This window comes from Hyaena hyaena, unplaced genomic scaffold, assembly GCF_003009895.1.
Source record: "Hyaena hyaena isolate Hyena2069 unplaced genomic scaffold, ASM300989v1 scaffold_531, whole genome shotgun sequence".
NCBI classification, from domain to species: domain Eukaryota; kingdom Metazoa; phylum Chordata; class Mammalia; order Carnivora; family Hyaenidae; genus Hyaena; species Hyaena hyaena.
In genome coordinates, this window is record NW_024081164.1 from 675,077 (window position 1) to 702,190 (window position 27,114).

A 27,114-nucleotide genomic window follows, 5' to 3' on the forward strand; every position below is an offset into this window, starting at 1 on the left:
GACTCAACATGGGGATCATTCCATAACGTATATAATACGGAATCACTACGACAGGCATGTGAAAGGAATATAATCCTGTACGGCAATCATGTCTGTAAAGGGTGTGTGCCTCAAACATTTGAGAAAAGATGACTGTCTAGAAAAGCCACTGTGTTCATTTCATGGCTCTCCAAGGTCCTGGATGCAGCTGTGAGCAGCAGCCACCTGCCAGGAGCCCAGCATGGAGCCCAACTGAGACCCCCTGAGATGCCAGTGGGAGCCTAGGTGCCACCTTGCAGGGAAGGGGCAGCCTTCCAGCCTCACTGGTGGGGGTGGTGGGGCTGACATTTCCCACTTCCCCCAGGACCCCAGAAGTAGGTCAAACCATCAGGTTTGCAGGGGCTGGGAGAGGGGGGCTGCCCCACAGAGCCCCCTCTCTCTGCGGCCGGGTCTGGGCAACGGAGGGAAAGGTGGGTGAGGGGGAAGTCAGTGACCCGAAGGCCCTCTCAGCTGAGTCCTTCCTGCCCTGGCATTGTGGCAATAGTGCTTGAGGTTTCTGGACCATGCCCACACCTTGGGCAATGCCTCTGTGTCTCACTCTGATGCAAGCCCAGGAGGCCCACTAGTGGACCGTGCAGCAGGGAGGAAGGAAGTAGGGGACAGCACCACTGGGCCCTGCTCAGGTGTTCTAGCTCATGGGGGAGGTGTTTCCCTGCCACAAATCGCAGGCTCTCTTTATCCACCTTGTAGACCCAGGGGCAGTGGGAGTCTGGTCAAGGGTGGTCTGGGTGAGGCCAGGCCAGGTGCTCTATGGTCTCACCCCTTCAGTGGCCCCACCTTACCTCTGTCAAAGGCTGGCCAGGGTGGGAATAGGGCCCAGTATCTATGTGATTTCAATCGGCTTTCTACCTGCCGTGGGTGGAAGAGCTCACACTCTGCCAGCAGGAAAGGCCCTGGGCTGTTTCTCAAAGTGGAATTATAAGGTCAGGATCATGAGGAAGGACCCAGTTCTGTCCTGGCAGTCTCTGGGGCTCCCATCCAGGGGTGCTGGGGCAATGTCACTTAGTAATGAAAGCAACATGTCCACCTTTCCTCTGTGTAGCCTTCCTGCCCCAGGAGCAAGGACTCAGAGCTCCTAGAGAGCCTCCGACTAGATTCGGGCCACCTATGGGGCACCCAGAATTCCTGGCTACTTTCTAGTTCCTCTACTCTGATTCCCAACCCAGATGGACCTCGGCTGTCCTCTGCCCTTCAGCCTGGGAGCGGGGTGGGGGGGGGCGGGCGGCCGTGAGCTCAAGACCCCTCATGGGTCAGCCAAGCTCCTGGAAGCTTCAGCAAGGCTGGGGTACAATGGCTGCGCCCCTCCTTCCCCTGGTCCCCGGCCCTACCACTGTCACCCCCATTCCTCTATTTAGAAAGCCATGCATCCACACATGCGTCTGTAGGGACGTGCCAAGCCTGTTGTGTGCTCCCGCACCTAATGCCGCATCTACGTGCGTGTGTGTGCACGCGCGTACGTGCATGTGTGTATGCACAAGGGTATTGCAGGCTCTGGAATCTACAGTCAAGCCTGCTCCAACTTGCCTAGCCCTTTACAAAAGCTAGCTAGCTTTCTTTTCTTTCCCTTCCTTCCTTCCTTTCCCTCTCTCTCTCTCCCCCCTGCTCCTTTTCTTTCTCTCTCCTCTGTTTTTCTTTCTCTCTCTCTTTTACTTTCTTTCTCATCCCAGGCCCAGGGTTGGGCTACAGGATATTGGGGACAAAGGCTGCTGGGTGAGGTCAGACACAACCTATGATGATTAGATCGCCTGCTAAGTTAGAGGTAGCGCACTTATCAGGCTGTGCCGCAATACCAATTCTCTCCGGAGAGAAATGGGAGAGAGTAGAAGGTTTACACTGGCAGTCTAGGGCAGCTGCCTCCCCTACTTCTAGGGCCTGGTGCCCTGTGAGTCAGAGGGGAAGCCCCTCCCGCGGGGCCCTCGACGAGGCAGTTCTCCCCACGGCCCCTCGGGGGCGCTGCGGGGGAGGCGGGGTGGGCCCCTGAGCAGCGGCTCTCGGGCGCCCAGGGCGCTCACTCAGCACTCGCTCAGCCGGAGGATTTCGGGCTGGCCGTGTCCTGCGGCTCAAGGAGCGGCAGGAGCTCCCCCTTCACGCCCGCGATCCCGCTCCGGCCCCGGGGCTCCAGACGCCGCCGCCGGACGGTGACATGGGCGGCCCCCTAGAACCGGAGGCCAGCGGCTGGCGCTGGGGGCCTGTGCTCCTCTCTCTCTTCCTGGCTGCCTCCCGAGGTAAGGTCTGCAGGAGCTTGGGCACTGGGGACGCGCACTGGCAGAACAAGGGGCGGCGGAAGTGGTCGCAGGCAGCTGGGGGCGCCCCCTCAGCCAGCCGGTCTCCTGCCTGCTGGGAGGCTCGGCAGGGGCCCCCAGCTCTCTGCCAAGTGCCCTGGCTGCGCGGTGGGCACATCTGCATGTTTTGACAGCTGCCCAAACTGCTTCTTGCCTGACCCTTCTCTGCCCAGAGAGCCCCGAGCAGGAGTAGCTGCTGCAGACAGGACCCAAAAACGGTGGGGACAGCCCCAATATTTTCTCGTGGAAGCCACTGGCTTTTGACACCTGCATCTCCCTGCCCCTCCAGCCTCAGTACTCCAGGATCTCACTGGGCACAGGGGGTGTGGTAGTCTCTGTGCCCTGCTCCCTGGCGACACTCCTGGTTGACCCTTGGGGGGCATGGGTCCACACCCAGCTGTGGGTGCCCTTCTGGTCCTTGTCCTGAGGGTCTGGCTGCTGAGAGTTGAGGAGTCAGCTGATTCCTGGCATCTAGCGAAGCTGTAGCTCAGGGACCGATGTGGGGGCACTGGGGAGAACGTGGGACACGTTCCCAGCTCACCCACGAGCCTCTTCTGGGTCCTGGGATAACTTAGGGCATCTTTCTGGTCTCCGTTTCCTTAGAAGCCCTAACACCAGGGTGGCACCAAATTCTTTCTCCCCAAGTCCAGACTGTTGCAACTCCAAGTTGGAATCTTGGCTGGGGCTGCTGGGGGCAGGGCAGAGGTCGGGGTACCCACAGCCTGGCCCCTGGTTCTTGCCTGCCCAGCGCTGGAGTGGCTGGATGTCACGGGAAGAGGGGGCCAGCAAGCCTTTATGGGGAAGGCCCAGGGAAAGCTTGAGTCATGCAGGGAGTCAGGGAGGCTGGAGGAAGGTGGGGCGCTTGGCACAGGGACCCAGTGGGCGGGTCAGGAGAAGAAAGGAGGGGGAGCACAGGGTAGGAGGGAGAGGAGGGAGTCCAGAGGACCTGGAATGTACCTCAGAAACTAACTGTGTGCCTGCAGGCAGCAGGTTATCTCAGCATTTGGAGGCTGGCCTCTGATAAGGAGGAGGGAGCCCACAGCCCACACACAGAGCTGCCTAGCCCTGGCCTGGATACTTCCAGTAGCAGGGAGGTGGTCTGGGCACCAAGGCCATACTTCATGGCAGGACATGCTCCAGAAGGAGCAGGGCATGGTGGCAGGTGGGAAGGCCAGCACGGAACCCACCAGAGAAGACTTGTCCCGCCCCTTTCTCCTCAAGTGACCTCAGGACGCCCTTCTGTTTTCTCACCCCTGCCCTGTCTGACCCCCGGCCGGGCTGCTGTCTGTTCAGCAGCTCCAACTTGGGAAACTGAGTTCTAGAGAATTCAAGGCATAGGGGCCCCACCTTGCAGAGTAACTGGCAGCAGAAAGGCTCAGCACCCCTCGCTCTGTATTGTCTATATAGCCAGAAGCCTTCTCCCCTGGTGGTTCTGGGTACTCAGACAGGTTGGCACTCCAAAGGGCCATCTTTTCCTGGGTCCAGTTCAGGCTTTAAGCAGTTTTCTATTTTAAAAGGGGTCAGAAGCATTTTTGTAGCTTTGAATCACTCTGGGCCTCAGTAGTCTTAACTGTGATATGGGCATGGTAAGGAATATTCATACTACCTAGTACTGTGTGCAACAGGGGAGTAAACAGAAGGAAGGCCTGGTCGCAGGCATGGTCACAAGGGTCTGTGAGTTGTTAAGACCTGCTCACTGTCCTGCTGAGGTGCTGGGTAGCTTTGGGTGGGATCCCTCAAGGTCAAAGCCTTCATGCCTGGGAAGGTGAGATGGAGGTGGCTGGCATAGGCCTCTTTTGGTAAGCTCCTGGGGTTGGGTCAGCACAAAGGAGAATGGGGGTGGTAAGCACGGTGCTCAGGAGCCCAGTAAGAGTTGCAGATGTCCCTTATCTGGGCCCAACTCAGAGTGAGATGGGTGGAGGGAAGAGCCAGGGCCCAGCAGACCCTAAGGGTGGCAGAGACTCTACCTCCCTTACAGGCACTCCTAGGACCTGAGGAAGTTCTTGTTCTCACCATGACCCAGGTGGCCCAGACTCCGGGACTAGCACATAGAAGTACAGTGAGCCCAGGGAGGGGAGACCCCCCACCCTTCATGGTAAACAGGACGGTAGGGCCTTATTGAGTAACCTGTGGTGCAAGCCTCTGACACAGCAAAGGTCAGCTCTTAGGAAATCTACTATCTTCTGTCCAGAGGCCCTGGGGTGGCTCTTGAGGCCGGCCACTGGGTACAAGCGGGCACCTCCCCAATTGTGGGGACAACCAGTGACACCAGGGAGTCCCTTGCTGAGCTGGGATGGTTGCTCTTGCTTCCCCCCAAGCAGGGCAAAGTTTCCCTGCTGGGGACTGACCTCTCTTGGAGAGGGTGGCCCAAGTGGGAGGTAGAGCTGGGAAGCTGAAAGAGACTGCCTCCCTAGATACATATACATACAGGTCTTTGCCCTAGCAGATCCAGGGAAAGAAAGAAGGGCTCCTCAGTGCCCATCCGGCCCATTGGCAGTGACCCCTTTAATGAGCACTAAGCCCCACATACTGAGCTTGAGGTCCCCAGGTTTAGGCCAGCTATTCATCCAGGAGTGATCGGCCCTCACCCGGGCGGAGCAAGGCTGGGATTGGTAAGGCAGCTTCCCACGGACCCCTGGGTCCCCTCCGCAGCAGCGCCAGCAGGCCCAAGGCCTTTCCGATGGCACCCTGTATGGGGATGGTGAGGCAAGGGACCTGAAGTTGTGTGCCTTGCATGCTTCCCATACAGTCCCGTCCCTTAACAGTCTGGCCTTGGGAGTCCGTCAGGACTAGGTTCAAGTTCCATAGTGGCCATTTGCTGCTGTGACTTTGGGCAAGGGACTCAGTATCTCTGAGCAGGTTCCTTCATCTCTAACATGGGGTGATGATAGCACCTCCCTCAGAGGGCTGCTGTGCATGAACTCAGCACAGCACCCGGCACCTGGGTAGCATTAGGCTGTTTCTTGGCTTTCCAAGCCCACATGCCATTGACTCTCCATCTAAGTTCCTTGCTGCCTAAGGAGCCAGGGTGTTGGGAGGACATTGACTGATTTCCTTAGGACGGGACTCTAAGGATCCTAGAGGTCTGAAGTATGCACAGGTCCAGCCACCTGTCAGCACCTACAGGCACTTAAAGCATAAAATGTCCAGGGAAGTACCTGTAGATTCTCTTAAAGTTCCCCAGAGATGGAGGACTTTGCAGCTTCAAGGCAAGGCCAGCTCAGGGTTTGCTTGTCTCATTGGGATCTTAAAACTGATCTCTACATTTAGCCTATTTACTTGGGCTGACTGTCCCCAGAGAGAAAGACTGTGGCTGTCGTGCCCATATATCATTCAGTAATGAACTTGTACTTCTGCCCAAGTGAGCCCAGTCCTTTAAAGGTTCTACATAGGATGCTATTTCCCATGGGGGCCTGGGTTTAAGTCCCGCCTCCTCTATTCCACTGTGGGATCATGAACTCACACTCGGATGTGGGCAGCCTGGGTGACGTGGCTTCAGTGAGGGGCTGTCCACCCCCTTCTGAAGGGTAGTTCCATGAACGTGTTTCCCGAGCTGCAGTCATCTGCTCATTACCTTTGGGACTTCTGTGGCATCTGCCAATCATAAGTACTTATTATTTTCCCCCTCAAATCAACTCATTCTTTTACTTGAGTAAATAGATTTAAAAGGAAACTTTCTACCATTGCCACCAATGGAAAGCCAGTATTGCCATAAATAGAACAAAATCGCACAAGTACATAATCGGAACGCCACATATTGAGTATTAAATTCTAGTCAGAAACTATAGTTTGGGGGAGGCTCTCGGAGTCTGAAGCCCCTGTACCTTGTTTAAAACAAAAAAGGTGGGGGAGGAGGATAACCTTCTCTCTGTGTGATTCAATGTTATGCCATAAAACTAAAAGTAAAACTGGTTGTGTTCGAGTTGCTCTCGCTCCTCCCCTTCACCGCAGAAGCAAACTCACTACTATGAGGAGTGTTAGGTGGCGGCCGGAGGGCGGTTCAGCTCCCCCAGAGGAAAAGAAAGAGAACGGTACTTCCCATCCCTAAGAGGTCAGGGCACGGTTGGAGGGCTTCTCTGGGCTTTTCCCAGCCCCCAGTTCTCCCAGCCTCTGTTGCCTTCCTCAAAGAAATACAGTGTCCAAATAAATACAGTAGCTCCAGCTGGGTTCTGCCTTATGCTGGGCCAATTAGCTATCCCAATAACCACAGCAGGGAGGGGGAGAGGGAGGGAGAGTGAGCCAAGTCCTTGCTGGCCAGGCCATCTATCCATCTGCAGGAAGGAGAGGGGCCCTCCCGTCAGTGCCCGGCTACCTCCCGTATAAGTGCCTGCCACTGCGACCGCCACTGAGCTGCCTGGCCTGAGGATGGGGCACAGAAAGGCTGGAGCCTGAACCTTAGGGAGTCTTCACAGCACAGGCTCTTGGCGGAAGCTGGCTAGTGCTGGTATAGTGGGCTGCACACAGTCATCCTCAGGGAGGGCCTGGGCGAGTCTGGGAAGGAGTCGTCCCGAGAAGCGTCCATCGGCAGGGCATCTGGCCAACCGCCCAGGCCCTCTCCAGGGGGTGTGCCGGCCGACGGCCTCCAGCCCCGGATGTGTGGATGCTTTCCCAAGGTGCTGGAAGTGCGGCTTCCTCCAATACAGCCTGGCTTCCCCTTCCCAGACTCCTTGGTCTGATGTGAATGGACACTTCCTGCGGGGGCAGGTATCAATAAACACATCTGAGATGCCCTTTGTCCTTGCTGGCCACAGACCCCAGGGGCTGACCTGCCGGCTCAGCTCCTCGCACGGGGGGCACTTCCTCTAACTCGGCGCCGGCAGACTCCGTCCTGATTGGTCCCTGACTCTGTTTCCCTCTGTGGTCCGCAGCTTGGTAAAGACCGAACCGAGCCTTTCCCTCCACCCTCCAGGGGCTATCCTGGGGAACAGGGCCTGGCAGGGAGCTGGAGACCAGTTCCATGGCTGTCTGGTGCTCCTGCTGAGGGTGGGGACCTGGCCTTTTGTACCTAGCACAGGGCCAGCAACAGCAGCAGATCACTGTTTACTTACAACGCGTAGCAGCAACTGGACAGAGTTCAGCTGTTTGGGTTGGGCTTCCCAGGCCTGACTAATCAAGCTGGGGCGTCGCCTTGGCAACCGTGGGCTAAACCCATGCCCCGTCAGGGAAAATACACAGGCCTGCCCACACCCACACACACCCATCCGTGCACACCCACAGGGTTTCATGAGGTGCCTGCTGGGTGGAAAGAGGTGAAGTCATGAAAACTAGCATCCCGAGATGAAGCCAGACAAGAGTGCTTCTCCCCTGGACTGGCACAGAAGCTTCTACAAGAGGCTGAGGTTCCCACAGCTAGAAAGTGGCAGAAGCAAGCCTAATTTCTGAGCGGACATCCTTAAGAAACTCTGCACCCCTGTGGCCTCTCTGCCTTGGGCCCGGCTCATGTTAGGACCTTGGTAAATATTTGTGGAATGATGGAATGATGTTTCCAGTTTAGGTGTGAGGCAGAGCAAGGATGGCGGGGTGGAAGAGGAGGAGCTCATCTAAGTAGCTGGAGAATGAAGTGTCAGCCCTCCCTGCTTCAGGAGTGTGGGGGTGGGGGCGCCCTTCCTTCCTGCAGCGCTGGTGTGTCTAAAGTGTGGCTGTCAGCAATGCCACACAGGGTTGGGTGGTCTTGGGTAAGTCACCTGACTTCTCTGAGTCTCTTCCCTCACCTTTATTGCTTTTTAAAAAATGTTTATTTTTGGGAAAGCCAAGCAGAGTAGGGGCTGAGCAAGAGGGACAGAGGATCTGAAGCGGGCTCTGCGCTGACAGCACAGAGCCTGATGTGGGGCTTGAACTCACGAACCGTGAGATCGTGACCTGAGCTGAAGTCGGATGCTCAACTGACTGAGCTACCCAGGTGCCCGTTTCCTCACCTTTAAAATGGGATGATAATACCCACATCAGGGCGTATTAGGAGAATTAAGCGAGATGAGTATAAAGTGTGAAGCAAGTCCGGATACATAAGAAGTGGCCCATTTCTTGCCTATTCCTCTGCCCTAAGGAAATATTTAGCCCTTTCCTCTGGCCACAGACTTTCGGAGCTGGAAAGGGCTAGGAATGTGGGTGGGGAGTCTCTTGAGATGAAGAGGAGGCGGCACAGGGAAGATGGGACCCACCCAAGGGCATACAGCAAGGACCCAGCCAAGTGTGGACTGGGGCCCAGGGATCTGTCAGATCAAGGTTTGAATCCTGAGACTGGGAACTTACCAGGTTCCTAGCAATCTTCCTCTAGGCGCTTCTGCCTCCTTACCTAGTAACAGGTGGGGAGCAGGGTGGGGCTGGGCCCCAAGAGCAGCACAATGACTGGATGGCTCCCGCCTGGGCACAGGCTCAGGGCCAGGGCCATTTTCCTGTCTCATAGGCTCCCGGCCACCCTGGAGCCAGGGGCTTTCCTCCCCACCCACTCTCCCCAGGCTCTGACAATGACCCAGGTGTCCAAAAGGATCTGCTCCTGACAATAAGCGATATCCTCCTGCCAAATAATTACAAATCCAGCTGGGCTATATATATCCCTGATAACGTGTGCATGTGCAGTTGTGGGTGGCACAGGGTGCAAGCATTATTTTCCCCAACTCTGTGCCTTTGAGCGTTCTCCCAAGGATAGGCTGTCCTGGGCCTTGACCTGGCTGAGTCTTAGACACAACAAACGGGATGCTTCCCACCTATTCCCCTGCCTCCCGTAGGACAAGATCCCCCCATGAATCCTTAGCCCACTGCTCTCTGGCCCTTCTGCTGAAATTGAAGACTGTCCCCCATCCCCCAAACCCGAATCCCCTGCAGCTTCTCCTTTTTCTAAAAGGGGAAGAGGTCCTCTGGGGAGTGTGGGGTGTTGGGAATTGAGCAAGCCCCCTGACCTGCCCACCTCCTGTGCTTGGTCTCAACAATTCTATGCCCCACTGTGGGTTTTCAATGAAATTGCTTTCAGTGCTGACAATCTCTCCCTGGTGCTGTCCAGGCAATTCTGCGCTCATTGCCACCACTGCTTGGTCCCTGAGAGCTGGAGCCTGATGCCCTGCTGAGAGCCCCCGGCTGGTGTCCCCCTGGAGGCCCCGCTGCTTGCTCCCACCCTGCTCCACCCCGGCCGCAAGCTGCCTGCAGCTTGCCCACATCTCAGCCCCACCCCATCTACACCTCTGTCCACTCCACAGCCCCCACCCCGACCCGGCTCAGCTCTGTGTTCCACTTCCTGCCTCTGCCTCCACCTCTAGTCGGCCTGGCCCCCCGCAGCCACCCCAGACATGCGGCCCTGGCCTCTGGCCTCTGCTACTGAGCTGGCTCTGCCCACAGACTGCAAGGTGTGTGCGCTTGTGGCGAAGGCTGCTGGATCTGGATCTGGCTCCCAGCCCTGGGTTCTCTGGGGTGGGTGTGGGGTTGTCAACAGGGAAGATGGAGTGCTAGCTGGGAGGGGTGCTGCGAGGAGGTGCCACCAGCGCAGGGCTGCTGGAGAAAGGGGGAGCGCAGGGCAGACGACTCCTTGGTCTGCTCTTTGAGTGGGTTTTAATTCTTCCTGGGAGTGCCTGGGAGGGTCCCTTCCATAGCTACTCCCCACCTCCATTTACTGGCACACAGGGTTCTGTGGCCGCAGCCACCACACAGGCCTGTGAGGGGGAGTCCAAGTCACTTACTATGATCTTCAGTGAATTATTTAACGTCTCTGTGCCTCGCGTTTTCTCCTCAGTGAAAGAGGAATAAAAACAGCACCTACCTTTATAGAGTTGTTTATGCCCATAAAGTAGTTAGCATAGCACAGGCTACATGCTCTTTCTTCTTCTAGTTCTAACTAGATCTAGCTTTACCTGAAGCTTCCCAGGCTCCAGGTTCTGAGTCTGTACTCTCTGAGGCGCTTCAGGCAAATCACTTTCCCCTTCTGGGCCTCTATATTTCTGCCTGAAAAGGGATCAGGAAGTTCTGAAATCTCTGCTCACCTCGGCAAAGGTTTTCCATAAATCTGGGGCTCTCAGACATGACTCCCTCTCACATGTGTATGGCGTGGGAGGATCTAGCGTGTGTCTGTCTGCCTTACTCTCTGGGGGTCTAACACTCCACCTTGCAGACACATTCTTTGGGGCCATGACTTTGCTAACCCCCCACACTCTCATTTAAACATGCAGGCACTCCAAGATTGCATCACAAGCTGTTATCAGTCATTCACACCTTAGTGGGAGAGAGTTTGAAGCTGGCTTCTCCATTCTATTCTGCAGAACTATTTTCACTCCTAGGAAATGTTTCTTGACCTGCTGGAGAGGAATTAGAGAGCTGTCTAGCTTCCACGTAGCAAACCCCAACTACCAGCAAAGCGCTTCCAGAGCACTTCATGTAAATTATCTGTTATCCTTGCCTCCATCCTGGTGGGTAGATGGTTTCCTTTCTGTTCGCTGGTGAGGAGTCTGAAACTCAGAATCTAAGTGACCCCAGCTGCTGGACTCCAATGCAGGCTGATCCAATTCCAAAGCCACACCGGGCCGCACTCCCCGTGATGGGGCAAAGCTTTCAGCTCTGCTGTTGGGTCCCAGGCTCTAAAGGCAGGGAAGGGGGTGTCGGCAAGAGGAAGTGGCATTATCTCGATTCTGGCAGTGGCAATGAAACAGACATTTCAACCTGGATTCTGTATGCATTTCCAAACTCTCCTTCCCTGAATGCCTGACTTAAAACAGCCCCTGACATGCCAATTAAAATTCAAATATCACAGATGTATAGTAGCTGCAGTTATTCTGTGTCCGCAGAGGGCATTAGGGCTCGCATGTCGTGCTCTCCTCTTTCCCTTGCTCAGGCGTCTCACAACCACGCCATGTGGTGAATATTTTTCTCAGGGCACACACGGGGAAGGTGGGGCCCACACAGCTGGAGGGGTGGGGCTTCTGGCCCCAGTATTCTGCTTCTAGCAGCCAGTGCTTATGGGAGTCAACACGGTTAAATGCTGTTAAATGCTGGGGGATTAGGGTAGGCTAAAGAGGACCAGGGGATGGCTTCATTTGCTTATTGAAAACAAAATGAACTAGGAAATATTTCTAAGAGACTGGGTGGCAGCAGGTAGAAGGATGAAGTGACTGTTCATGATTTCCCTGTCCTTGTCCCCAAGAACCCTGGCGTCTTCCTCACCACCTGGCCCAGTGGACTCTCGCTACTTGCTGAAGTCCTATCTGTCCATCAACCCCAAAGAGACTTCTTCCTTCAAGAAGTTCCCTGACCGTCCCCATGGCGGCTATATCTTCCCTCCTCCAGGTGCCCTAAAGGCCGGCACTGGTGTGCCCTTTAACCTGTGGGGTTACTTTGTTGGGAAAGCATGCTCTGTTGCACACCCAGCTAGGTCATGAGCTCCCAAGGGGAGGCCACGTGCTCAGCATCCGGGTGAGACGTAGCACCAGCACCAGGCACAGGCCTCACACATTAATAGGTGCTCACTGATGAGGAGGTGGGAAGGCCCAAAGGTGCTAATGGCCCCAGCAGGGTGGTCAAGGGCAAAGGGCTGCTGTTCCCAAATAGGCTCTGTGCTCCTTGTCCTGCCTCCCACCTGACAGCACTGGGCACGGAGGCTGGAAGGTGTGGGCAGAGCCGCGGTGCCCACAGTGGGGGCAGGAGGAGAGGGACACACAGGCTGGGCCCCGTCTGCTGCCCGTTGTCTCTCCTGTACCTTGTCCTGCTTGCCAGGGCTCAGGGGCGTCCCTTACCTGGAGAAACTCCTCCTCCCATACAGCCCAGAATGGAGTCAGGTTCAAGAGCTAATGAAGAAGCGGAAGCCCAGGGAGGTCGGCTGACTTGTCACGGCCTGTGGCCCGGGAACCCACATCTCTGGAGCCCTAGGCCAAGGCTCTTCCCCACTCTGGTGGAAACGGGAGTGGTCCTGGCTCAGGAGGTGACAGGCTCTTGTCTCTGAACAGATCTGGTGGGAGCCTTCAAGGTCGCCACACCATATTCCTTGTACGTGTGTCCCGAGGGGCAGAACGTCACCCTCACCTGCAGGATCTTGGGCCCCATGGCCAAAGGGCACGACGTGACTTACTACAAGACGTGGTACCGCAGCTCGCGGGGCGAAGTGCAGGTCTGCTCGGAGCGCCGGCCCATCCGCAACCTCACGTTCCACGACCTTCACCTGCACCACAGCGGCCACCAGGCCAACACCAGCCAGGACCTGGCCCAGCGCTACGGGCTGGAGTCGGTCTCCGACCACCACGGCAACTTCTCCATCACCATGCGCAACCTAACCTCAGTGGACAGCGGCCTCTACTGCTGCCTGGTGGTGGAGATCAGGCACCGCCACTCGGAGCAGAGGGTCCACGGTGCCATGGAGCTGCAGGTGCAGAGAGGTGAAGGTGTGCTCCGTGGGACAGCTTGGGGTGCAGTCACCGTGGGGGTGGTGCTGTGTGTTTGAGGGTGTGACCGCATGTGATTCTGTGCCGGAGGGTGTGTGATCCTACATATGGGCGGCCCTGGCACTCTAGGCCTGTGTGTGAGACAGGTTGGCTATAGTGTGTGGAGCCATGTAGAAATCTCTGGTTAGTGGGGTGTGATGGAGAGGAGTGTGTATGTCGTTCTAATAAGAGAGGGTATACAGGGCTAGGCTGGTGTATCACTGCTGGTGACAACATGGTGGTTGTGATATGTGACCTGGGGTGTGAACTGGGGAGTGTGTGTATGTGTGTGTGCGTGTGTGTATGCGCACGTGTGCATGCGTTGGGTGGGACAAGCCTCCCTGGCCTCAAGCCCACCTAACCAACCCTTCTCTTTGTTCCCACAGACAAAGAAGCATCACCCCAGTGCATCTTGTACCCACCTTCCCCCAGGGAGAGTGAAAGTAAGGAACCCCTCTTTTGGCCCTTCTGGGTTCTCTGTGCTCCTCTGTGTTCATCTTGGACCCAGGCCCCATTCTGAACTCTGATCTCATCATCCCAAGCCCATGAGACCCCCTCGTTCTTCCTTCTCTGCTGCTGCCCCTCCCTTTTGCTTTCCCCTTCACTGAAGCCAGGGGGCTGCAGTGCCCAGAAGCCACCTCCCCTTCCAAGGCTCAAAGCCCCAGGTGGGGTGTGCCCTGGTGACCTCTGGCCAAGTGCCCCCGTGACAGGTGCTGGTGCCACAGGCTGTTTTCGTGTGTGCCGCTCCTGTCCACCAGCCCTCCACCACCTGGGAAGATTCGCAGGCTGTGGGGTTCCTCTTGGCTTGCATCCACCCACTTAACACTTCCTTGTTCTGTGCATGGGGGAGGGGGGATGGAGAGGCTCAAGAAGGGGGGCAGACCTACCTTTCCTAGAGCTTTTACTCTGTGCCAGGCACTGTGCTAAGTCCTTTCAAGTACTGGTATCTCAGTGGATTCTGAACCTTCTGAAGTGGGTGGCACCACCGTTACTTTATAAACATGGAAACAGATGCCCAGAGAAGGCCAGCTGGGCTGTGCTCACTCCACCTTCTCCCTGGCTGGGGGGATGCATAAGGAGGTAGGTGGAGTCAGCCCCCTGGTGTTTGCCCAGAGAGGTACCCTGCAGAGGAAGGAGACACTGCTCTAAGGGATGTGGGGGCACTCAGAGGCCAGGAGAGAATGCCCAGCAGCTTTGAGACAGCAGGCAAAGGGGAGACATCTCAGGGGCACCCCACTCTTCTGAGAGGAGGGGGTCTTGGCAGCCTCCTATCCATCAGTATTTACTGAGCATCTACTATGGACCAGCCCCTGCCCAGGTCCCGCAGACACACAAGTACAGACCTCCCCCCTGCCCCTCCAGGAGCGGAACAGCTAAAACTAGAGCCCCAGCCAAAGCCTGGCTCAAGGGTCCTGGTAACTTTCTACTCACACTACTCTTTTTGGAACCAATGCAGAGCTTAGCCAGGAATTAAATTAGAACACACATTTCGGTCTGAGCCAGACCTGCACGGAACTAAAGAACTCTTTGGTTCAAGCCCATCTCCCTGCACACCACAAACCTTACGTGTCACTGTGGCACTGAGCCACTGCTGTCCTCACTTCCTCCCCTGGGAGCCTCCCAGAAAGGGTGGATGACCGTGTGTAGAATCATACAGACCGGGGAGAGCCTCACCTGGCGGCACACGTGAGTGTTTACTTCCCCTTGGCTCCTTCCACTCTGAGCAACCCTCCAGTCCCGCTTCTTCCTCCAGGAGCCCCCAGAGCTCCCTTAGGGACCATCACCTCTGCCACTTCCCATAGTTCACCCATGAGGAAACCGAGGTTCAGACCGGTGAAGGGATCGCGCCCGGCCCCTCAGCCGGAGCACTTGATTCTCAGTGCGCAAACTCTGCCTGGGGGCCAGGCTGCCCTTCCCTTGTCAACGCCAATTTTCTGGAAATTAGTTGTATGAATTGAAGTCTTGGGGACACAGACAAGAGATGCCAGTGGGGACAATGAAGAAACCAGGTACAAAATAGAGAGGGAGCAGAGATCTGGGTCATTTTTCTTGATCTAGACTCTAGAGAAGTAGCTGTGGGAATGAAGGAAACAGAAGTCACCTGGGAAATCCTAGGAGTCTGGCTGGTAAGAACCCAAGGGTGAGGCAGAACCTTGAACTTGATGGTCCAGAGTGAGTTAGGGCTGGGCTCCTCTGCTCTTGGGTTTTGACATTTGCCTGACTCTCCAATTCCCAGATGTGTGGCTTCACCCTGGCCCCTGATTCCCTGAGCTGTTGTCCACAGGGAACTGGCCCCCCCAGGGCCAGAGGGAGGTGTTTACTTCTACCCTGGCTATTGACAGCAGGGGCATGGCTTTGATGGCCTCTGCAGTCCCTCCTCAATCCCTTTCTGGACTCTTGGTTCTGGAGGTCTGGAGACTGTAACTGTGGTGGAGTCTTGTCACTAAGGTGGGCACAGGGTCAGATGCAAAGAAACCCAGCTGTACTTTTGGGGCCTGGGGGGGACTTGGGCAGTGCTCCCATTCTCTAGGGATCATGTGTCCACTGAGAAACGGAGCAAGTGTGTCCCTTTCCTACTAACAGGGAGGCCATCAGTGTTATCCAAGAGGCTGAATCAGGGATCAAAACCTCAAATCCCCCCTATGCCAGGGACCTGGTGAGTAAGACAGTAGGGAGAGGTGGAGACTGCAGTGAGCACCCAGCTACCAGCCTGTAAGTGCAGTTCCAATGGCCGCATGCTTGGAGGGGGGCCCAGGGCTGCTGGAGCCACTCCATTTTCAAGCACAGTCAGAAGTCCAGATTTTACATGCACTCTCTATTTTGTTTTTTAATGTTGATTTTTGAGGGAGAGCAAGCAAGGGAGGACCAAGAAAGGGGGGTAGAGATACAGAATCCGAGGCAGGCTCCAGGCCCTGAACTGTCAGCACAGAACCTGATGCGGGGCTTGAACTCACGAACCGTGACATCATGACCTGAGCCACATTCGGACGCTTAACTGACTGAGCCACCCAGGCACCCCATAGACTCTCCATTTTAAAACGTTGGCCAAAAAAAAAAAAAAAAAAGTTATGTACTATGTGGGCTACGGCAGGACAATACGGAGATGGCAACAGATAGTGGACTGTTTTCTGATGGTTTAGAAACATTTGCCTGGTGACGCACGTGCTTAGTGGGCCTCTGGGCTGGCCGCCGGGTACTGCCCTCGGCGCTGCTTACCTTAAGAAAGACCCTAGTCCCTGCTCGCTCTAAGACACGTGTCCCACAGCCAACCTTAGCACCTGATCAGCTAAGGATGCTTCCACCCTGGCAGTTCTGAGTTCTCGTGCTCTACCTGTGGCCCTGTCTCCTGATGTTCTGTTTGGAAAGTACGAGGGAGGCTGGTCTAGGAAATCATCTGAAAGTCCAAATCAGTCTGAGATCGGCGGAGGCAACAGGAGGTGTGAGAGGCTAAGGCAATTGGTCCCCAAGGAACCCTGAACTGCTGAGGGGTTGTGTGGTTTTTCACTGAGCCCAGGAAAGGGGGGGCATGGACAGCCTATCTCCCCACAAAGCAACCTCCCTATCCCCCTACACAGCAGGATGCTTGGTTTGCTTTCATCCAGGCCCCTCCTTGGGGAAGCAGGCAGCCTGACCAAATTCCCTCCTCCCCTCTCCTCCCTACCTATCCAGCCACAGGGTACCGGCAGGCTCTAGACAAAAAGGCACTGCTGAGCAGGTGAGGGTGGCGGGGCAGGGCTCCCATCCCCGCCTGCTCCGGAAAGGCCTGGCACAATTCTCCTGGTAGCTGGCCTGGTAGCTGCCTCTGCCAGTGCCTGACCACCTACCCCACGAGCCTGGCTCTGGGTGGCTACCAAGCAGTACTCCCTCCTCTCCTCCCCAGGTGCTGGCCATGCTTGGGGGGAGGGATGGGGAGCTCGGGGGAGGCGGGGCTCTGCAGAAGAGCCCACAGCTTCAGACGACAGCTGGGCCCACACCCCTGCCTTCCTGTCCTGGCCTCAACTCTTAGCCCGGGTTGTAAGGAAACCAAGCCCTGATCCCCTAGAGTGGCCCAGAGGGGGGGATCTGTGCCTGGGGACAGGAGTCAGGCCATGGACAGGGAGCCACCATGAGGGAGCACCTGACTAACCTCACTGATTGTGACTTAGTACCAGTCTGGAGACCTGCTTTGGTGACAAGAAAAGAGCGCTTTGTAACTCGCTTCTCAGTGCTTGAGAGGAGGTCCTATGACGGGGAGGGGGGTGGGGTGGGGGGGTGGGAGGGGTTAGAAATCTTCAAATGTCTAAATTGTAGAACGTGTCTACTTTCAATATTCCACAGCAAAATGCAGCCTTGCTAAGATCTGTGGGGGACCTCCTTTAATGCGAAGTTGAACTTGGTTTGTAATTAGCATAGCAGCTGTTCCTGTACCAGTGGGTATGTCTGAAGTGCCTGTAAACAGTCTGTTCTCTTCCGTGGTCTGAACAAACCCCCGGAAAGCTTATTCACACCATCAGGGTATTTAGCAATACAATGAGATAAAAACAGCCTTTATTCCCAAATAAATAGCGCAAAGGCCACACGGAGACCACAGCCCATCTACCTACCCAGGGCTCCTGGGCCAAGCGGACCCTGTGACAAGGTATCCCAGTGCGTATTTTGGGAAGGGCTAAAATCAGGAAGGAAATGCGTTTACACTGGTCGTGGTTCTGAGGGCACGTCTGTTCCCAGCTAAACTCCTGGAGTCAGCAGATGGGCAGAAATAAATCTAGCCTCTCAGGCTGTTGGTGGGATCGTGAAGCGGTACAACCTTTGTGGAGGGCAATTAGGCAATACCCTAAAAGAAAACGCACACACCCTGGCTCAGCACTTCCACTGCTGGGAGTTTGTGTACAGAGGAACTTGCCCAAGCGAGCGAAGATGCACGCACGTGAGCAGTTTGCTGTTATGTTATTAGTTATGTTGAAAAATGGAAGCAATCGACATAGCTACCAATAGAGGACTGTTGCAATAAATTCTGGGGTGAGCCCGTGATGAAGCCCTAGGCAGAATGAGGGAGATCTCTGTGTGATACAGGGATGGCCAAGCCATGCCAAGTGGGAAAAGCGATCGTCACGAAAAGCATATACATGCAGTTCACGCAAGAAAAGCATGGACTGTGACCATTTCTTTGCAGGGAGCCTGGGGACGGGGCAGGGAGGAGGAGGAGGAGGAGGAAACTTCTGGAATGTATTTTCACTTATAGTTGTTGTTGTCGTTTTTGTAATTTAGGAAGTAAAAAAAATTTAAATGTCAGTTAAGGATTCACAGTTCTCCAGTTCTCACCCAGGTTTCCCCTGGTGACTTGCGTGAGTGAGATCACTTCTGGAAGTTGTGTCTAGCGCTAAGGGGTCTCTCAGGGGATGAGTGGGGCCTTTGTTCATTTATTTATGTATTTATATTGTGGTATAACACACAGAACATAAAACTTGCCATTTAACCACTGTTAAGCGTGCCATTAATTATGCTTACAATGTTGTGCAGCCATCACTGTGATCTATTTCTAAAAGTTTTATAGCACCTGGGTTCCCTTTGACCTTGAACTTCATGGCATGGGGTCTGTGAAGGGCTTGCTTTCCCTTTCCAGGGAACAGCCTATGGCCCAGGCCACCGCACTCTCCCCAGGGGGCTGGGATGAAAACCCTTCTCTCTCTTCTCAGGAGCTGACTCCCCTGTAAGTCCCCGGTCTCATTTCTGTGTGCCCGGGGCCCACTGGGGAAGGACACATGGGGCTCTCTTTGAAAGGGGATCCCCGACCTTCTGTGCCTCTGCAGGTCATTGAGGGTCTGGCTGTGCGGTCTGGGTAGAGCTGGGTCCTCCTGTGGCCTGGCCTTCCCTCGCTGGGCTTCAGTTTCCCTTCAGGAGGAACAGGGAACAGGGCCTCACCTTGGCTATCTCTCTGCCTTTATAGGCATCACGGCTGCTGCTGTGGCTACAGGCGCTTGCATCGTGGGCATCCTCTGCCTTCCCCTCATCCTGCTCCTAGTCTACAAGCAGAGGCAGGTGGCCTCCAACCGCCGTGAGTATCCCTGCCTGCCTGGGGTGGGTGAGGGTATGACTGAGCTGGCCCAGCCCCCGCCCAGCCTCTGCGACTAGCAAAGAGGCAGGCACATTTCCTCTCTGTTCCAGATATGGGAGCTGCTGTAGTCCCTTCAAGGAGCTGGGCTCAGGGGTGGAGAGAGGCGGGGACCCGGGTGTGCCATTTGGGGGGGCCTGAGTGCCACCCCAGCCCCATATGGTGCTGGCTGGGCACTCGCCAAATACCTGTTGAATGAATGAATGATCACATGGAGTAGTTCAAAGGGGTTTATAAAAATGCTGCCACTTGGCGATCCTTTGGGGACCTGCTTTAATGCGTGGCTAGGCTTGTTTTGCAACTAGCATGGTAACTGTCAGGACAAAAATGACCTTTGGCTTATCAGAACTGGAAGGGATCTTGGAGATAATAGTTCAGTTCTTTCATCTTATAGCTGAAAAAGCTGGAGCTCAGCGGGGTTAAATAATTAGCCAAATGTTATGTAAGTTACTAAGTGGCAGAGCTGGGACTCAAACCCAGAGCTTCACCTCATGCTTTTCTCAGCAAACATAATCCCGCCAGATCATCAAAACATTCATCAGCACGAGTATCCTAGCCACCAACCTCTACCTGGAAAGGGTGCTGTGCTGCGGACCACACTGAGTTTGTCACATACCTTCTTTCACTTATTCCTCATAATGACGTGAAGACTTGGTCTTACAATGGTTCCTATTTTACCATGGAGGAAACTGAGGCACAGAGAGGTTTAGTAACTCGCTTAAGGAGCCTCACAGTAAGTAAGCGGTGGGGCCAGGCTTCAAGTCACGGCCACACTTCACCCTCCTCTGTGGTCACAGTGCCCTTGCCTTTCCTCTGACCCCGCCCATGAACCTGGGCTAGTCTGAGTCCTCTAGGAGCAGGCCCTAGAGGAGGCCCTGGGGCTTGCATCGCCTCCCCCACCTCTCCTCTGCTCGGCTGCAGGAGGGAGCCCAGAGTGGGGCTGCTCTGCCCCCAGGTGGCTTTTGGCTCACACCTGATTTCCTTTGGTGGGACTATAACACTGTTAGACCCCCTCTCACCTGGAGCCCCGCAGTGACTTGCTCAGGGGCTGTGACCATCTTTCCCTTACTCTAATATTTCTCTCGCAAAACCCACTGTGACTTATCTCCAGAAATATCCAGTGGTGGAGGAGGTGGGTCGGGGGCAGGTTAAGGGGGTGGAACAGAAGGAGGAACCCAGGGGCTCAAGCAGTCACCGTGGGGCTGCTATGACTTGTGTTCATCTGAGCAGCATTTTCACGGAGGAACAGACATGGAGGGAGACATGCTCAGATCCCAGATAAAAAGAGGTGCTTTCTGTCCCCCTTAGTTCAGACCACAATGCTACCTCCATCAGGGAATGGGAACTGGAAAACAAATTCTGAGCATTGGCTAGGCACGGGCCCCGGGCCGGAACACCACAGGGGCAGACTGAGGACCTGGGAAGCCTGGAGTCACCCGCTAGTATCTCCTATTCCATGCGCTGGGACACCTTGAGTCTGAGCTGAGGGCTTCCCAGAGGAAGCACCGGGATGGGGCAGATGGACCAAATGCTGCGGAGCTGGAAAGAGGGGGCAGGTGGTCCTGCAGGCCAGCTAGCGCTGCGCGGTGACCAGTGCCACGCACCTCCTCTGACACTCTAAATGGAGCTGGGTTCCTCAATGTGCAGCCGCTTATAACTCTTTATCCCCAGGTTCAATATGTGCAGTAGCAAAAAGGTATCAATAATTTATCTTCTGATAAAAGTACTTTTGAGGCCAGTTTGCCTACCTCCTTCCCACCTACCCCCCCTCCCCCCAAAAAAAAGAAAGAAGAGAAAATGAGTTGTAGGACCAGTGGTTTAGAGACAGACACAAGAGATGCCAGGAGCAAAATGGAGAGGGAGCAGAGACTGGGGTCATTTCTGCATCTAGACTCCGGAGAAGTGTGGCTGCTGGAGCCATAGGGACAGAAGTCACTGGGACATGCCAGGGGTTGGGCCACAAAGCCAAGGCTGAGCGCCTGAGGGGGGCAGCAGGTCAGGGAGGGGCAGGGAGTGTGTGTCGTGGCTGTGGGCAGTGCGTCCTCTGCAGGGAGCCACGCTCGGGAAGAAACAGAGAAAGGGTTGGGAGCACCAAGGCAGGCAGCCTGCTGCGGAGGCTGATGGGTGTGGAAACTGAGCCAATATTAGATGGAGCCTGGGTCCTCCAGTGCTAATGTGGGGCCAGCAATCCGTCCCCCAGAGGGTGGAAAGGATGAGCCCAGGGAATGTGCGAAGACTTACGTGCAGAGGCACCCGGTAAGCAGTACCCATGATTCCGAGAGCAGAGATTTTGGGAACCTTTATGTAACTTCCCTTGTATGTTCCGCATACGCCCCTCCTGCCCACGTTTCCCCATAGTGGTCGGGGCAAAGCTCTTACAAATGAGAAACAAAGAGGAGCTGCACAGAAGAAGGAAGTTGGGGCCACTGTATCTGGCTGGTGGCCAGTGGGTGGGTGGGGAATCCCAAGAGTGGGGCGGGGTGGTAAGAGCTTGGAGAAAAAGCAGAAAGCGGTGGGATGTCTGAGATGTGATGGGTTCTCAGGCCCCTAAGGTTCCTCTAAGAGATGTCCTCTAGGGCCACCCTATAGGTAAGGCGGAGGATGGGCCAGAGAGGACCAGGAACCTTACAGTTTGGAACTGACCTTACACTACTCCCACTCAGTAAATTGTGGCGAAAGACCAGAATGTGGCAAAAGTCCAAACAGGAAACAGCAGATTTAGGAGTCAGGCCTTTGGTTGATACTTAAATCCGGAAGGTCTCATAACCCCTAATCAAGCCATGGGAGAAAGCACTGGCTGCCTTGGCCTCCTCATGACAGACCTTGTCCTTTCTCCTTGTTCCATGTGGCCCAAGTTTCGTTTATCACTGAAACGCACGGTTCACCGAGGCCTCGCCTGCAGGGTAAACATAGAGTACGGGCCTCCAGAGTGAACAGAAGTGGGATCCGGGGCCGAGCGTGGCCCAGCCTGGTCTTGCCCCCATTCCTCGAAGGGCAGGGAGCTTATCTAGGGAAGCCTTTCCTTTGTGACCATTTTGTCTGTCTGTCCCCAGGTGCCCAGGAGCTGGTGCGGATGGACAGGTAAGGCCCATGGAGAGCTTCCTGAGAAATCTTCCTGCAGCTGCTTCGGCCCTGACGCAAAGCCTGGCAGGCTCTCTCTCCTCTTGCCTCTCCCCAGGGCCTGTGGCTCTGTAGGGCAATGTGTACACCCGAACCACGGCTGGAGTTAATGTAGAAGAGAGAGGGGTAACCTTGAACCAGGACCAACGTCCCCCTTCACTAGGACCCTTTCCCCTCTCCTCCCTGATAACTGGTCGTACCGTGACAGGGCTCAGAACATGTCTGCATGGCCTCCCTGGTCCTCCCCGGGCACTGAGTCAGCTGTCGGGAAGGAGAGCTGTGCAGCAGGGACCCCATCTAGCCATCTAGCCCAGCTGCTTAAAGAGCATCTGCCACTGAGGCCTACACATGGGTGCTGGTTGGCAGTTTCCGCCTGCCACCCCTCACCCAGGAGGCCCAGCTCCAACGCTGCCTGGATGAGCCAGGCACCCACCTTGGGGCCTCAGTGTTCACTGGCCAGAGTGGGAGGGGGTGGGGGAGCCGCTGAGCTGGGGACAGACACTGAAGCATGCAGGGGAGGGCAGCACACCTGGAGCTGCGTGGTCCCTCCCCATGGGGCACTCCAAGGGGGGAAAGCTGTCAGGCCGCAAGGGCAGACGCCGGCTAGGGGCTCGGGGTGGGGCCGCAGGCTGGGCGCGGAGCGGCCGGGGCCGTGTGTGCTGTTGGTGCGCCCTGGGCAGGAGGGTCTTGGGGAGGCTGGCACGGAGGGTACCCCCAGGAATGAGCCACACTCAGGAACTTGGCCCAGGTGCCTTCACCACTGCACCCAGAGCTCCTCTGGGTGAATGAAAGGGATGATTTTCTAGACAAGTCCCAGGAAGTCCTGCCAGGGACCCTGCTGGCGTCTCAGAGTTGGCAGTTTAGAGATCGTCCTCTTCCCAAGCAGGAAGAGGGAAAGGGAACTCTTCCCTTCAGGTTAAGACAGGCCGTGGGGACCTTCAATCTTAATGCCATTAACTCTACTGACCAAAGAGAAACCTGTCCTCCGATTCCTGAATGTCCTGAAAGTGTCTCTGACCCCGGGCTTCCTGGCTGCACCCAAGGCAGATGGTCAAATAATAGGGTGGAGCTGGGGTCAGATGCCCTCAGCTCAGGAAAGATGGGAGAGTGCAGCCCATGGCCTTTGCGCTGTGGCCATGGACCCCCGCCTTCCTGCTGGAAGAGGGTGCTGAGGCCTGGGGTGTGAAGGCACGTAGGGGTAAGGAAGCGGAGAAGGGGGTACATACAGGCAGGAGGGCCGGGGCCCAAAGCCAGATAGTACAACTGACTGTATCCGCACTGATTTTCTAGCAGCAGCCCTCAAGGGATTGAAAACCCCGGCTTCGAGGTCTCTCCATCTTCCCACGGGATGCCAGAGGCCAAACCCAGGCCTCCCCTGTCCTACGTGGCTCAGCGGATGCCTTCGGAGTCTGGGCGGCACCTGCTCTCTGAGCCCTGCACTCCTCTGTCTCCACCAGGCCCTGGGGACGTCTTCTTCCCGACCCTCGGTGAGTGCTTCCCGACCCTCGCAGGTCATGACCTCCCCATGGCCCACTTGCCTTACTCCCCTCCTGTGGCCTCCCAGCCTCATGGTGTGGGATTAGGGGGTGGAGGAGAGAGGAGCCCCTCATTCATTCTGCTTCTCTCTTTTGCAGACCCTGTGCCTGACTCTCCAACCTCTGAGGCCATCTAGACTAGCTGGGGCCAGTGGGCGATTGTGGCTGGGCCTGGGGCAGGGGCATTGCAGGCAAAGGCGGCCCTCTGAGTGGTCCCTTAGCCTTGGTTCTGGTTCCCTTCCTCCTGCTCTGAGCCCAGACTCTTTGACATACCTCTGATGGCCAGACCCTCAACTCCTCTGGGTGCTACGTGGTGGCAGGGAGAAGGTGTTGGATCACTCAGCCCCTGTCTCAAGGATGGTGGGGTGCCGGGATCCCACCCCAGAGGCCTGAAATTCACCAGCTACAAATGCCAAATGGCCCACATCCTAGAAGCCCAAGAATTTGCAGCTCTGTGGCAGCTTCCTTCCCTAGGACAGGAGCCTTGTGACCTGACAGCACAGAGGGGACAAGATGGGCACTGGGCAGAACCCTCCTCCAGGCCTGAGACTCAGGACAGATGTGGACTCTTCCCTACTGTGGTGGAGCCAGTTCTCTGGTCTCGCCTCTGTTCATCTGTCAGACTCCCTCTGTGTAACCATGGGTCCCTGGGGCTGGGCCTGCCTGCCTCCCAGCCCTGGGTGCCTTCTGCTACCAGCAGCCTCTCCCAGTAACTGTCAATGGGTTCAGCAAATCTGGGCTCCTGTTCCCTGTCCACTGGTCCCCAGAGTTCACTGGCCAGGGTCCCTGAAACAGGAAATGCACACGGCGGCATGGTGGCCACTGTGGGCTCACTGGCAACTTGGGCAATGGAGGCCAGGCCAGAGGTTGCAATACCCGCTGCAGATGGGGTGGGGGAGCAGGTGGAGCCTGCTGGGAAGGTGAGCGGAGATGCTCCACCCCCGGTCCGCCCTCCTCCCTCCAAGCTCAGTGTGCTCAGTACGGAAGGTGACCACATACTGTCCTGTCCCAACTGTGACACTCTGGAGTGTGGAGATGGAGTCTTATTAAAAACTACATGGGCAATACGTGCAAACCCTGTGAACGGACTGTAAGAGCTGGGTTTTAGTCCCTGCTCTGCTTCTAGGGGTGCCAAGGAGCCCTCCTCCTTCGCCCCGCCCCCGGTTGCCAGTCTTCCTTCCAATTTAATCTGCTGAGCCTACACTGCACAGTGGCCCCATCAGGAGGGTGTGTGACACAGGAGGTTTGTGGTGCTCTGCTGTGGACCCTCTGCTCTGTCTCCTGCTTCCGGGCACGTCCCGGATTTGTTTTATATGCATATAGAAGGGAATCCTTTGTGGAATTTTGATTAAAGGGTTTTAAAACGTGGAGAGGAGCAGGGGGTGTCTATATACTCTGGGGTGGAAACAGGGAAGGGGTGTCCACCAGGGGAAGGGGCGAGTTTGAGCTGGGTGGGGGGGCCTGGGCACAGCACCAAGGAAGGCCTTCACCCCCAGGCTGCTGGCAACGGCTCTGCATAGCTGGGTCTGGGCACTGAGAGGCAGGACTTTTTAACCTGCCGAATTGCCTGGGGAGGGAAGACAAGAGTTGGGGTGGGGGACAAAGGAGCAGCTCTAGGCTCTCCAGCAGCAGCGAGCCCCCAAGGCTGCGGCTAGAACCAGGGAACCCCCTGGATGCATTGCATTGCTTCCAACCTCCCTGGTCAGGCCCAAGGGTGTGGGCCACTGTGGGTGTCTTGCTGGGCTGGGCGTGGGCCAGTGTGAGTGTCATGCCAGGCTGGGCATGGGCCTTGAGACTACAGGGTCACCTCCAGTGGCCAGAGCACCAAAATCCTAGCTCCTGCTTTGTCCCTGGCGGGGGGGTGGGGTCCCTCTTCTAGTCCATTGGCTGCCAGGGACACACAGTGCCAGTCATCATAGAAGGAGTGTGCTGTTCTAACAGCTGGTGGGGGTCCATGTGGCAGGGGTCCACTTGCTCAAGGCAGAGCGGGGCTACCCCTAGGATTGAAGGATAAGCTTTCAGAGCAGACTCCCTGTCCCCCAGCTCCGAGAGTGCTCCTGCCCTAGGGGGAAGCCGGCTGGGCTCAGCCCCCAGCTTCTGACCTCCAGGCACCTATAATTTCTAAGAATTTGGCTCCCAGACCCGAAGCCAAGCTGCTGGAGGGAGGGAGAGGGCCCCAGAGCAGAAAGCCACTACACTTCCTCCCCAGCTTCCTCCGGCACGGCCTCCAGCTCTACTTCTCCGACCCTTACAAGTGAGCACATCTCAGCTTCGTGGTTTCCTGTTTTCAGTGAAATTTACTCTGAGCTCCAAGCTCCATCTGCATCCATGACCACATGCCCCACCCCCCAAGGCCCTACAGCGTCCTCCCTGCTGCTAGCGAAGGCAGGCAGGGCTTGGCACCAGGGAGCCCTCCTTGCTTGCCTGGGGGTGGGTGGTGCTTCTAGAGACACCTGCCCCGGTGGCTTCTTCAGGGAGTGTTCTGCGCTGAGGGCCACAGGAGCACAGAGTGGGGCTGGGGCCTGCAGAGGTCGGGTCAGTCTCCCTTCCCGCAGCTTGGGCACTGCCTCCTGGAAGGGGCCTTCCTGGGTGTCCGCTAGAGCCCACCAAGGCTTGTTTGTGTTGGGGGCTGGGCTAAGGCACAGCAATGGGCAGAAAGGGAGTGGGGCTGCTGGCCAGGATGTGGGGTGCAAAGGCCTCCGAAGCAGCAGGCACCCAGAGCCCAGCTGCGCGTGTGTCCCAGCCCCCTGAGAGCACTGGCCACAGAACCCTTCTACTGGGTGTTCACCGTGTCCTGCTCTGCACTCTTGCCTCTCTCTCCTGCACAGATGCTGTGGCTCCCTAATGATTCTGTGAGTTCCAAAAGGGTGGGGGTCCAGGAACAGCCTGTCCTTTGGGCCCAGTTGCAGAGCTGACGACTGGAGCACAGTCACAGGGTGATGGGCTGAGCCGGGATGCCGGGGTTCTGTTCTCCGGGCCACTCACAGGGTGACTTTCTGCCCGTTCCAGTTCCTAGCGGCCCTGTCTGCGCTCAGTGGGGTCACCTGAACAGCCATAGGATGCCCCCAGCTTGGGCGGGCCAGGGGGCAGAGGTTTCCTTTTGTTTCACAATTCTAATCTGTTGGCATGCCTTCCGTGAGTATATTCTGAGAGGGATTCCGAAGTATCGATAAGGCTTCACAAGGAAACGCTGACATCAGCTAGCTCGGTGCCTCGGGCACAGGATGGAGAAGTGGCCGCATGCCTCTTTTTGCCTTTTCTGTTCCAACACTGCCTTGTCCGAAACACTTACACATGTGACTTTTTTGATTTCCCCCACCCGCACCAGAAAACCCTGGAAGGCTTTACTGTCTCCGTTTAACGCACAGGAAAAGTGAGGCTCTCAAAGATGTATCTTGTCGCCAGTGAATGTGAAACTGGGGCAAAAGCCCGGATCTTCTGCTTCCCAGGCCTGTGCTCCTTCCTCTTCACTGAACTGAATGGCATTACAGGCCAGGACTCGGACTTGCAGGACATCCCAGGGCCCTTGGGGATGAACCTGTGCCCACATGCCCAAGGCTTCGCTCTTTCTGCATCGTTCCCGCCACTCCCCTTTATGCACGTCAACCCTGGAGCCATGGGAACTCCTGGTAGGCATGGCGGCCCGTGCCCCTGAC

At 56.2% G+C, this 27,114-nt stretch overlaps 1 protein-coding gene across 3 annotated transcripts; it reads left to right on the plus strand.

Annotated features, from left to right (window-relative positions):
• The first annotated feature begins 1,633 nt into the window (after nt 1–1,633).
• Nucleotides 1,634–24,828, plus strand: VSIR (V-set immunoregulatory receptor). Of its 3 annotated transcripts, none has more exons than XM_039255560.1 (7): nt 1,634–2,264; nt 12,242–12,673; nt 13,099–13,155; nt 18,639–18,746; nt 21,857–21,884; nt 23,217–23,410; nt 23,558–24,828. In XM_039255560.1, the coding sequence occupies exons 1-7, from the start codon at nt 2,183–2,185 to the stop codon at nt 23,593–23,595; spliced, it is 939 nt and encodes a 312-aa protein (XP_039111491.1). In that variant the 5' UTR covers nt 1,634–2,182; the 3' UTR covers nt 23,596–24,828. The 3 variants fall into 3 exon arrangements, with proteins under 3 accessions (XP_039111491.1, XP_039111492.1, XP_039111490.1); XM_039255561.1 differs by having other exon boundaries at nt 12,242–12,667; nt 23,214–23,410; XM_039255559.1 differs by having other exon boundaries at nt 1,635–2,264; nt 23,214–23,410.
• Nucleotides 24,829–27,114: the final 2,286 nt, after the last annotated feature.